The 12,352-nt window shown below is 43.9% G+C and overlaps 1 protein-coding gene across 4 annotated transcripts in view; it reads left to right on the top strand.

Moving 5' to 3' along the window:
- The window catches only part of l3mbtl3 (L3MBTL histone methyl-lysine binding protein 3), a 230,920-nt gene that overhangs the window by 120,150 nt on the left and 98,418 nt on the right, over positions 1–12,352 (top strand). For all 4 annotated transcript variants that reach the window (XM_072499212.1, XM_072499215.1, XM_072499214.1 and 1 more), the window contains one exon: positions 1,849–1,963. In XM_072499212.1, coding sequence (XP_072355313.1) covers positions 1,849–1,963 — 115 coding nt within the window. The remainder of the gene's footprint in view (positions 1–1,848; positions 1,964–12,352) is intronic.

Genomic DNA, 12,352 nt, shown 5'->3' with positions numbered 1-12,352 from the left:
CGCACATGCGCGGGGCCGCGTATCGGCGCTGCGTGCGGCACTCGATGCCGTGCTGGCCCCCTGTGGGCCATGGAATTGCTGAGCCAGGAGGCCCATTGACACCGGCATGAAACACTCCTATGTTTACGCCGGAATCAACAATTAGCCATGATTTTAGAGAATCCCGGCCCAAATCACTGAGTGTCTTTAAGGCAGAGATAGATAGGTTCTTGATTAATATGGGGATCAGGGGTTATGGGGAGAAGGCAGGAGAATGGGAATGAGAAAATATCAGCCATGATTGAATGGCGGAGCAGACTCGATGGGCCGAGTGGCCTAATACTGCTCTTATGTCATATGGTCTTATATGTTGAGCATCTCTTCTCTACATGACCTTGCTATTTGTCATTTTTTTGCCACACTTCTTTGTGAACTTTACAAATTTTTGTCCATGTAAAAAATGTTGAAGTCTGATGTTAATAGGCTCCTGCGCTGTGTAAGTACGGTCTCAAGCCAGTAGGTGCTGATCTAATATGTTCTTCCCACAAGCTGTTCAAAATTCTTTCTGAAAATTGTTCACTCATCGTTTTTCTAAGTGAATAAAAATTCTAAGCTCCAAAATAAGTATTTTAAAATATTAGAATAACTGTTCCAGATAACTTGATTAAGTTGTCTTTTGTGTTTTTTAAAGTTGTCATTGTCATTGTTGCTTGAAGGTCTCCAAACATATTCTGGTGTTGCACTTTCTGGAAGCAACACTGTTAGTAGAATACAAGTATTGCACGTTGAGCACATGCAGCATGAACAATTTTCAATAGCTATTTTATTTTTCAAAAAATAGTTTTGATGCAAGCAAATCCTACTTTACATCTCATCTGTGTTTCGTTGACCAAAGACAGGTTTGAACAAAAAAAAGTGAGATTATTTGCTGACTTGATGGCCTGGATTTTCACTCCCAAGGCAGGTGTACAGAGTTTGGAAATTTCACGGCTTGCTGCACCTGACTGGGGTGGGGGCATGTTCCCCAAATGGCGGGTTCTTCTTTTTGAGGGGTGAGTGTGGAATGGAGTTGGGCAAAGATCAGAGGCCGCCAGAAGGGCTGGTAAATACCAAAGCAGATTGTTTAAAAGCTCCACCTCTGTTATCTGGGGCCTTGTCCCAGTGGTTTTCTTCAATGTTAGACCCTCCAGTCCTCAACCTTCAATGGAAAAGGCATCAAACATTAATAACACTATAAGGAAAGCACTTAGGATTTTGTCAACAAGCTATTGAAATTACTAGAACAGATTTTCTTTCAACTCTGACACAGGCAGACCGTTTTTCAACTTTTTAAGAACAGGGAATTTAATTAACTTGGCAGTTCCACAGACCATATTCGCCCTTCAAGAACATTGATGTCTACTCTCAAAAATTGCAAATTGAGATAAGGCCCTTGCTCCAGCAAATAGTGGGAGTTTTTGAACTCAAACACTGAGTCCTATCGAGCCTGCTGAATGAGTTTCCCGTGTGTGAGTCACGTCCTCCCCGTTTTCCACCATTCCCTGATTAAAAATTGTTTCTGCCAAATTTGGGGGCTGGACTTTCAGATCCAGGGTTGTTCTGCCATTTTAGATAGCCGCATCGTCCCCAACTCTACGAAAATCCAGGCCAGTTATCAATGGCGCAGGAGATCCACTAGCAAATGAAGAACTATTGACAGATTGTTGATTGTTTCATGAGTAGATTTGAAATTTTGCCTTGCTACATTAATTGAATTTAAGTGAGCATTGGTCTTTAAAAATATTATTATTTTGGAGTGCTGAGTGGAAAATTTAGTTACTATAATAACTGAATTTGAGTTTGATTAATCGTCTCATATCATTTATCTAGATACATTTTGATGGCTGGAACTATGATTATGATTACTGGATTGATGCCGACAGTCCTGATATCCATCCTGCAGGCTGGTGTGCTAAAACTGGACACCCTCTTCAACCACCTATCAGTAAGCTCCATCTGTGAAATCCATCTTCTAGCAAAGCCTATATTTCTTGTAAAAGACAAATGGTAGGAGCTTAGCAAAACAATCGGTTCGCGACTTTCCTTTACATGCAAAATCTGTTCAACCTCACAGCACAGCAAGCAAACTTTCAGACTTCACCATCCCGTCCCACCCACCCGGGCTGGGGACCGGAACCATCACATTGTTAGCAGGCTGCAGCCTCCCACACGTTGTATGTGCATTTGCCTGCCAGCCATGTCGTTTATTTGATCAGCTGTCAGGTGGGAGTCTGTTCCAGATTATTTAATTGAGATCAGGGCATCCACAACCTTGCTTCCCTCTGCCAACACACTCGTCTGCACCCTTTCCACATCCCTGTTAATATTGCTGCCTGTGTATTTAATATGTAAAACAAATCTGGACATCTGGCAATAATCCATCATGGGCTATACCACTTGCTGCCATCCGTCTATATTTTGTGTAAGTTTTGTGACTCACCATGGACAAACAAAATTGTGTTTATGAACATGTTTATCACCTTACAGTATGCTAAATATATACATCAGTACAGAAGTTGTGTATGTTCCCATTCTGGTAATTTTGAAATTCGATCGTACGTTGTTGTGAGATTATAAACATAATATTATATTAGCTTTTGGCATCTTGGACATCTTGCATCTCTATTAAAGTTGCAAATCTCCCAGATTTAGTGAAACTGGAAAATCTTTGGAAATATTTATATACTACTGAAGATCAGTAGTTTGGAATTTTAAAATAATTGTAATGTTTGAACCGATAGATCATTTTTTATAATGTTTTTTCTAAAGCACATTAAATTGTATCTTATCACATAATTGCAGCAAAATATTTGATTCAGAACTAACAATATCAAGTTCTTTATTTCTTGTGATATATATCAAGTGAACCACATTTGAATAACAAGCCGCAGGCTTTTTGTGGATTTAAATAAAGGAAGATGATTAATTAAGTGTATTTTACCACAGTCATCTTGTGTGCTTAAAACGGACTTTGTCTATTAATGACAGCATTGTAAGTTTAAGATGTGCTTTGTAATCCTTAAATTGTTAAACTAAGGGGAGCATAAAGAAGTGTTGCATAATCATAAGAACATAAGAACTAGGAGCAGGAGTAGGCCATCTGGCCCCTCGAGCCTGCTCCACCATTCAATGAGATCATGGCTGATCTTTTGTGGACTCCGCTCCACTTTCCGGCCCGAACACCATAACCTTTAATCCCTTTATTCTTCAAAAAACTATCTATCTTTATCTTAAAAACATTTAATGAAGGAGCCTCTACTGCTTCACTGGGCAAGGAATTCCATAGATTCACAACCCTTTGGATGAAGAAGTTTCTCCTAAACTCAGTCCTAAATCTACTTACCCTTATTTTGAGGCTATGCCCCCTAGTTCTGCTTTCACCCGCCAGTGGAAACAACCTGCCCGCATCTATCCTATCGATTCCCTTCATAATTTTATATGTTTCTATAAGATCCCCCCTCATCCTTCTAAATTCCAACGAGTACAGTCCCAGTCTACTCAACCTCTCCTCGTAATCCAACCCCTTCAGCTCTGGGATTAACCTAGTGAATCTCCTCTGCGCACCCTCCAGTGCCAGTACGTCCTTTCTCAAGCAAGGAGACCAAAACTGAACACAATACTCCAGGTGTGGAGTAAATAAACTTTTCATGTTTATTAAATGGGTTTTCTTTGTTAAAACTAATAAGTGGTCCTGTGACTCCTTTCCTCCATGCTTTATGAAAAGCGCGGGTCAGAGCCAAGTTTCTAGCAGTCATGTTACCAGGGGTTCAGTTAGCTGTTTTGTTGACCAATTATGGCAGAGCCTGAAGATCTAATGATATTACAGCCTTCAGATCTTTCTCAGGCACTGATGTTATTGCTGCTCTATTTGTCTGAGTAATTTTGCCTCTTTTGCGGTCAGTCCAGCCCTCTTTCTTCATTACCAAATATGCACTCCACTTCATTGTTCTTTGTGAAGTTTAGCTCAGTTGGATGGACAGTTGGTTTGTGATGCAGAAAATTAGACCGAGCCTTCAGAATTCAGAGCCCAGATATGTGACGATTGCAAGGTGGCGAGTCAGGTCAGCAGAAGTTCCACCTATAACTGTTGAATTCATCATTTAATGGGGTAGAATATGACTGTTATGGTCAGGTGGTGGTGGCAATGCACTTGTAAATTTCATCATGAGTTGTGCTTTTGCAACTTGTGGGCTGTCAAGCAAAGTTTCAAACATCACACCCGTAATGAAGTAACAACTGTCCTCTGTGGGAAGAAGATAACCAGAGCATCTTTGCAATCTTGTTGCTCTAAGATAACATAGACTCTTGGAGGAAAAACATACAGAATTACAGCCTTTCCTCATAAGTCCTCCTAAGAAGCACCTAGGAGTCCCATAACATTGGAAAATAGCAAATTTAACTCCTCTGTTAAAGATAGGAGGAAGACCGAAAGCAGGAACCTATAGACCAGGTAGCTTAATATCAGTCATAGGGAAAATGCTGGAATTCACTATTAAGGAGGCTATCTGGGCCCTTAGAAAATCTCAGTGTAATCAGGCAGAGTCAACATGTTTTTGTGAAAGGGAAATTGTGTTTGACTAATTTATTAGAGTTCTTTTGAGGAAATAACAAATAATGTAAATGAAGGGAAACCTGTGGATGTGGTGTACTTGGATTTCCTGAAGGTATTTGAGAAGGTGCCGTATCACTTTATTTAAAAAAAGGAGCTCATGATGTAGGGAATATAAATGGTAATTTTCAGGGTGTCAAGGTGTAACAAGTGGAGTACCACAGGGATCAGTGTTGGGGCCTCAACTGTTTACAATCTACATTAATGGCATTGATGATACGACCGAATGACTGATTATTAAATTTACTGACACAAAGATAAGTAGGAAAGTAAGTTGTGAAAAGGACATAAGGTGCTTCATAGAATGTACAGTGCAGAAGAAGGCTATTCGGCCCATCGAGTCAGCATCGGCCCTTGGAAAGAGCACCCTACTCAAGCCCACACCTCCACTCTATTCCCATAACCGAGCAACATCACCTAACCTTTTTGGACAATAAGGGCAATTTAATATAACATAGAACAGCACAATACAGGCCCTTTATCCTAATCCAAGATCAACCTAACCTACACCCCTTCAATTTCATGCTGTCCATGTGCCTGTCCCAAAAGTTGCTTGAATGTCCCTAATGACTCTGACTTCGCCACCTCCGCTGGCAGTGCATTCCATGCACCCACCACTCTCTGTGTAAAGAACCGACCTCTGACCCCTATACCTTCCTCCAATCACCTTAAAATTATGTACCCTCGTGACAGCCATTTCCGCCCAGGGGCAAAGTCTCTGGCTAATTTGGCATGGCCAATCCACCTAACCTGCACATCTTTGGATTGTGGAAGGAAACCGGAGCACCCGGAGGAAATCAACGCATACACAGGGAGATTGTGCAGACTCCACACAGACAGTGACCAAAGCCGGGAATCGAACCTGGGTCCCTGGAGTTGTGAAGCAACAATGCTAACCACTGTGCTACCGTGCCACCCACAAAATGCTTGCAAAATGATATATTAAGTCAGTGGGTAAATATTTTACAGATGGTGTATAATGTGGGAAGATGTGAACTCATCCATTTTTGCAAAAAGAATAAAAGAGCAGAATATTATTTAAATGGAGAGAGATGGCAGAACTCTGCAGTGCAGAGGCATCTGGGAGCCTTGGTACATGATTCCCCCAAAAATACTGTACAGATACAGCAAGTGATTAGGAAGGCAAATGGAATGTTTGAATTTAGTGCAAAGGCTATGCGATCGTAATGTGGGATGTTTGGCTGCAGTTGGACAGGCAATTGCTGAGACTACACCTAGAGTACTGTGTACAGTTTTGAAAAGACATAACTGTATTAGGAGAAGTTCAGAGAATGCTCACTCACGGATTCCTAGGGTGATGGGCATGGTGGCACAGTGGTTAGCACTGCTGCAACACAGCGCCAGGGACCCGGGTTCAATTCCGGCCTCGGTGACTGTCTGTGGAGTTTGTACATTCTCCTCATGTCTGCGTGGGTTTCCTCTGGGTGCCCCGGTTTCCTCCCACAATCCAAAGATGTGCAGCTTAGGTGGATTGGCCATGTTAATAATTGCCCCTTAGGGTGGGGTCAAGAATAATGTGGTGGATTGGGTCTAAGTATAGTAGTCTTTCGAAGGTCGGTGCAAGCTTAATGGGCTGAATGGCCTCCTTCTGCACTGTAGGGATTCTATGGGGAATGGTTGAGTTTAGAAGAATGAGAGGCGATCTTATTGAAACATATAAGATCCTGAGGGGACTTGATGGGGTGGATGTTGAGGGGATAATTTCCCTTGTGGGGGAGACTAGAACTACTGGATATGGTTTTAAAAAGTACAGGGCCTCCCATTTAAGACTGAGATGAGTAGATTTTTTTTTTCTCGAGGGCTGAGTCTTTTGAATATTCTTCCCCAGAGAGCAGTGAATTGACAGGGACATTGGATAATGTTTTTAAGGCTGAGTTAGATAGATTCTTGATTGATGAGGAAGTCAAAGACTATAGGGGACATGAGGGAAAGTGGAGTCCACAATCTGATCCGCCACAATCTTATTGAATGGCAAATTTGGCAAAATGGTCTTCTCTTGCTCCTAATGCATATGTTTGTATGTACATTTGACAATGGAAATTCAAAATCAAAAATAAGAAAGAACATTAGATCATTCAAAATTTCTCTTTCTTAAAAGAAGTTAAACCTTTTCTCTTTCTTTGAATGCAAGCTCTACAAGGCAAGGAAAATCATTCCAACCACCTACTTGGTTAGTGATAAAGGGCAAATGGAACATTGTTTATATTTTGGATGATTCCTTGAAGTGTGGACAACGTTTTGTTCTTTCTGTCCCTTGACCCTCTATTTTACCTGACTCATACATGGTACAACATTTCTTTTGCATCAAATCATAACAAATCAGTCCTTCTCTTGCTGCCACCTTTCTAAAGAAATACTTGCCAAAATCTGAAATGTGCACAATGGGGTTGGATGAAAAACTGTGTATCAAAATATGGTGCCAGATTCTTAAAAGGACAATATCCTGATCTTGAACATGCTACCGTCCAATTTCCCAAACTGGAACACTGAGAGGGTATCTGGTCTAATTCCCGACCTTAATAAGCTATAAGGGACCAATGCCTTTGATTTACAGATGGGAAGATCAGCTAGAGTTACTGATTTGATTTAATAATCTGCATTGGATATATGTGTGCAGCACTGGAGGAAACAAACACGTAGAATAGCCTGCTTTCTCAGGAGATGCTTCTTGATTTTCCTTTTTTTAAAATGTATTTTATTCCAAACTTATACAAATGGTTACAAAACATAAGCAGCCCGGGGAACATACTCCCCAACGCACAATTATACAGTTTGTACAGATTTTTGGTTCTTGATTTTCCTTGCCATGTCGAGTTTGCATTCAAAGATGGAGAAAAGGTATAGCTAATATACTTCTCATTACTAATTTATTTTGTGATGAATGTCGAAATAGTTGTATTTTGTAATTGTGGCAGTAATGTTATTAAAAACGCAGGTTTAAAATACATTCCGGCAGTATTTCTGTTAAGCTGTAACTAAATATTTGTAAAAGCTTAGGTAATCATTCCAACCACTTACTTGTTTACAGATAAAGGGCAAATGGAACATTGTTTATATTTTGGATGATTACTTGGGGTGAGGATCATTTATGAGAGATTGTATTGAGTCCTAGCTCAGCAGGTCATGGAACTTAGTAGAATACAGATGATGTAATTATTATTTTTTTTTTAAATGTATTCTCCTTTTTCACATTTTCTCACAAATTTACACCCAACAATAAATAATCAGTAACGAATGAAATGAAAATTGCTTATTGTCACAAGTAGGCTTCAATGAAGTTACTGTGAAAAGCCCCTAGTCGCCACTTTCCGGTGCCTGTTCGGGGAGGCTGGTACGGGAATTGAACCGTGCTGCTGGCCTGCCTTGGTCTGCTTTAAAAGCCAGCGATTTAGCCCAGAATGCAATGTCAATCTCCATATCAATAACAACGATTCCATCCTCCCACCAAACCAAGACAATAGCCCACATGTTAACATAAACAAATGACAAAAAGGAATCAGGAATCATCCATAATCACCATTAACACATACAGTCCCCCCCCCCCCCCCCAACCCTCCCAGGGGCCCCCATCAATGTTTGATGTAATCCAATTCTCAAAAGTGCATAATGAATAACGCCCATGAATTGTAGAATCCTTCCCCTCAGTTCAGATTTGACCTTTTCAAGTGTCAGGAATTCCAGCAGGATCCCCCGCCACACCAGGGCACAGGGTGGAGAGGTTGATCTTCACCCTAACAGAATCCGCCTTCGGGCGATAAATGAGGCGAAGGCTACAACATCTGCCTCTGCGCCCGTTTCCAACCCCGGCTGGTCCAACACTCCAAATATGGCCTCCGAGGTCCCGGGTCCAGTTTCACGTGCACCACTTTAGAGATTACCCTAAAAACCTCCTTCCAGTAATCCTCCAGCTTTGAACAGGACCACCAAAACGTATGAACTTGGTTTGCAGGGCCCTGCCCCCCCTCCGCAACATTCACACACATCTTCTACCCCATCAAAGAGCCGGCTCATCCTCGCCCTTGTAAGGTGTGCTCTATACACCACCTACAGCTGTATCAGCTCCAACCTCGCACACGAGGTGGAGGCTTTTACCCTCACCAAAACCCCTCTTCCATATCCTCTCCCAACTCTTACTCCACTTTGCCTTGATCCCTTCCAGCGACTCCTTCTCCTCCTCCTCCAAAATAGCCCCGTACACCGCCGATACTACCCCCTTCACCAGTCCCCCTGTCGTCAGCACCTCCTCCAGCAATGTGGAAGCCGGCTCTACTGGGAAGCTCTGTATCTCTTTTCTGGCAAAGTCTCGAACCTGCATGTATCTAAATATTTCCCCCTGCTCCAGCCCATACTTCACTCCCAGCTCCTTCAATCATGCAAATCGACCCCCAAGAAACAAATCTTTTAGTATCCTAATTCCTTTCTTCTCCTATCTCCGTAAATTTCCGTCCCACTTCCCTGGCTCAAATCTGTGGTTCCCCCGAATCGGCATTTCCCTTGACCCTGCCCCCAACCCGAAGTGTTGGCGAAACTGCCTCCAAATTCTCAACGAAGCTAATACTACCAGACTCCCTGAGTATTTCCCCGGGGCCGTTGGGAGCGGCGCTGTCGCTAGCACCTTCAATCCCGACCCCCTACCTAAACACTCCTCCATTCTGACCCATTGGGAGTCAACCCTTTTGACCCAGCTCCGCACCTTCTCCACATTCGCCGCCCAGTAGTAATACATCAAGTTCGGAGACCCAAACCCCCTCTGCCTGCCTTCCTCTCTGTAGTGGCACCTTTCTAACTCTGGCCACCTTCCCGCCCCATATGAACGAGGTAATCATCGCTTCAATCTCTCTTTTAAAAAAAAAAAGACTTTGGCAGGAAAATCGGCAGGCATTGAAAAGTAAACAGGTATCCAGGTATCGTGGCAGCACATTCATTTTGACCGCCTGTACCCGACCCGCCAGTGACAGAGGGAGACCATCCCACCTTGCCAGATCAGCTTTCACCCTCCCCACCAAACTAGAAATGTTGTACCTACGAAGCCTCCCACAATCCCGAACAACCTGCACCCCCAGATATCTAAAGTAAGTCACTGTCCTATGGAATGGCAGCCTCCCCACCCCTGGCCGAGACACCACAAAATATTCACTCTTACCGAGATTTAATTTGTACCCCGAGAAAGACCCAAACTCCCGAAGCAGCTCCAGTATTCCCCCTATTGACACACTCGGTTCTGACACGTATAATAACAAGTCATTGGCTTGTAGGACACCCTATGTTCTATCCACCCCCCCCCCCTCTCCCCCCCCCCTGCACTATCCCTTTCCACACCCCCAAACTTCTTAGCTCGATGGCTCAATTGTGAGTGCAAACAGCATGGGGGACATAGGACATCCCTGCCTAGTCCGACAGTGGAGAGGAAAGTATTCTGAGCTGATGTTATTTGTGCGGACACTGGCCCTCGGCTCCTTATGTAGTAGCTTTACCCAGTCCACAAATCTTGGTCCAATTCCAAACCGCTCTAGAACTGCCATCAAGTACCCCCATTCTCCCGGTCAAACGCTTTCTCCAATGCCACAACCACCTCTGTTTCCTTACCCTCCGCCGGTACCATAACCACATTCAATACCCTCCAAATGTTCGAAAAGAGCTACCTCCCTCTCACAAACCCCGTCTGATCTTCCCCTATCACCTTCGGGAGACACTCCTCTAGCCTACCTGCCAGTACCTTTGCCAATATCTTTGCGTCAACATTTAAAAGTGATATGGGCCTATACGACCCACACTCCGTCGGATTCTTATCTTTCTTAAGTAACAGGGAAATTGATGCCTGCCCCAAAGTTTGTGGTAACACCCCCTTCCCTATCACCTCCTCAAACATCCCCACCATCAGCGGTACCAGCTTATTTTTGAATTTTTTATAATAATCCGCCGGAAACCCATCCGACCCTGCCACCTTCCCCGACTGCATCCTCCCAATCGCATCTTTTATCTCCAGATCCACTATCGCCACCTCTAATGTAGCCCTGTCCCCCTCCCATAACCTCGGATACTCCAGTCCATCTAGCAATTCCTGCATCTCCCAGCCTCCCCCAGGTGGCTCTGACCTGTACAACCTCTCATAGAGTTCCTCAAAGACCTTGTTAATCTGATCTGGAGCTACCACCAATTTCCCTGCTCTGTCCCGCACCTGGACAATTTCCCTTGCCGCAGCCTCCCTCTGGAGCTGTCCCGCCAACATTCTTCTCTCCATGCACGTAAACAGCCCCCCTTGCTCACCTCAATTGGCGTACCGCCTTCCTGGTAGATAGTCGGTCAAAGCGCGCCTGGAGTTCCTTCCACTTGTCCAACTGCCCTGGGTTCCCTATCTTCTGCACATCTCCTATCTACCTCCAGCATCTCATCTATTCCAACCTCTCCTCTTTGTCTAGCCTAGCCTCGAACGAGATCACCTCATCCCTCACCACCGCCTTTAAAGCCTCCCAGACAACCTCCTTCGACACCTCACCCGTGCAGTTAAAACCTACATATTCCTCGATTACTTTTTCAATTTTGTCACCGTACTCTCGGTCCCCCAACAGTCCCACATCTAACTTCCACCCTGGTCTCTACCATATCCACCCAATGTGGAGCATCATCTGATATTGCAATTGCCGAGAACTCCGACCCTTTAACCCCAGCCAGAAACGCCTTCCCCACCATGAAAAGGTCAATCCGCAAGTACACCTTGTTTTTCTCAGCGGTCCACGAGTACTCCCGCTCCCTCGGGTGCAGAAACCTCCAAGGGTCCGCCCCTCCCATTTCCACCATTAGCCCAGCTAGCGACTTCGCCCCCCCCCCCCCCCCCCCCCCCCCCCCGACAGCACCAGCAAGTGTGGCCGTGACCTGTCCAATCTTGGCTCCTGCACCAAGTTCCAGTACTCCCCCCACTATCAGTTTGTGTGTGTCCAAGTCGGGGATGGCCCCAAACACCTTCCAGATGATGTAATTAATGGGAGTAGCCAGGTCTGTCTGTAGATTTTAAATTGAACAGCAGTTTACTATAGGATTTGGTTCTGACAAGACCGAAGTGTACTAGATCTGCTCTTGAAAGGATTTATCTCCAAAAGTCTCGACACAGCTAAACACGTAACCTGTTTTGTTAACTGTATTTATCAGTGGCATTTGAACTGTATTAGATTGCTTAATTGGGATTAGTGGCAGGTGTAGATGGTGTTGTAGATGGAGGCAAGGACTCCACAAGAGGCCAGGCTGACAGGATGCAACTCTCTTTATTCTTAGACTAGATACAACAATCACTCCTCTCCACTCCTCGCAGGGGAGTTTCTATCCTGTGGGGAGTCCCTCTAATTAAGAGGACGCTCTGCTCCTTAGTCACCTGAGTAGCTCATATTCTGAGGTGTAGGAGGAGGTTCGGATGCAGTACAAGTTCTGTCCCCGTAGGGGTTGTCACAGATAGTAAGTTCAAGTTTTTGTCTTTTATTTAAGAACTGTTTAACTGTTAATTGTAAAGCTATTTATTGATAATTCTGTTTTAATTAAAGTTGGTTGTAACATAAAAGATGCCTATTGGTCCGAGCCATCACTGCTGGGGTGAAGTATCCTTTCCTCAGTTTCACAAATTTTAAAAAATTGGTTGGTGTTCTAGTCCAGTATCCTAACAAATGTTGGGGTCTGGTCCGTTATCCTAACAAGTCAGAGTCTAAGCTTGTAATA

Source organism: Scyliorhinus torazame, chromosome 4 (assembly GCF_047496885.1).
Source record: "Scyliorhinus torazame isolate Kashiwa2021f chromosome 4, sScyTor2.1, whole genome shotgun sequence".
Lineage (NCBI taxonomy): Eukaryota > Metazoa > Chordata > Chondrichthyes > Carcharhiniformes > Scyliorhinidae > Scyliorhinus > Scyliorhinus torazame.
This window is presented reverse-complemented; position numbering and strand designations above follow the sequence as displayed.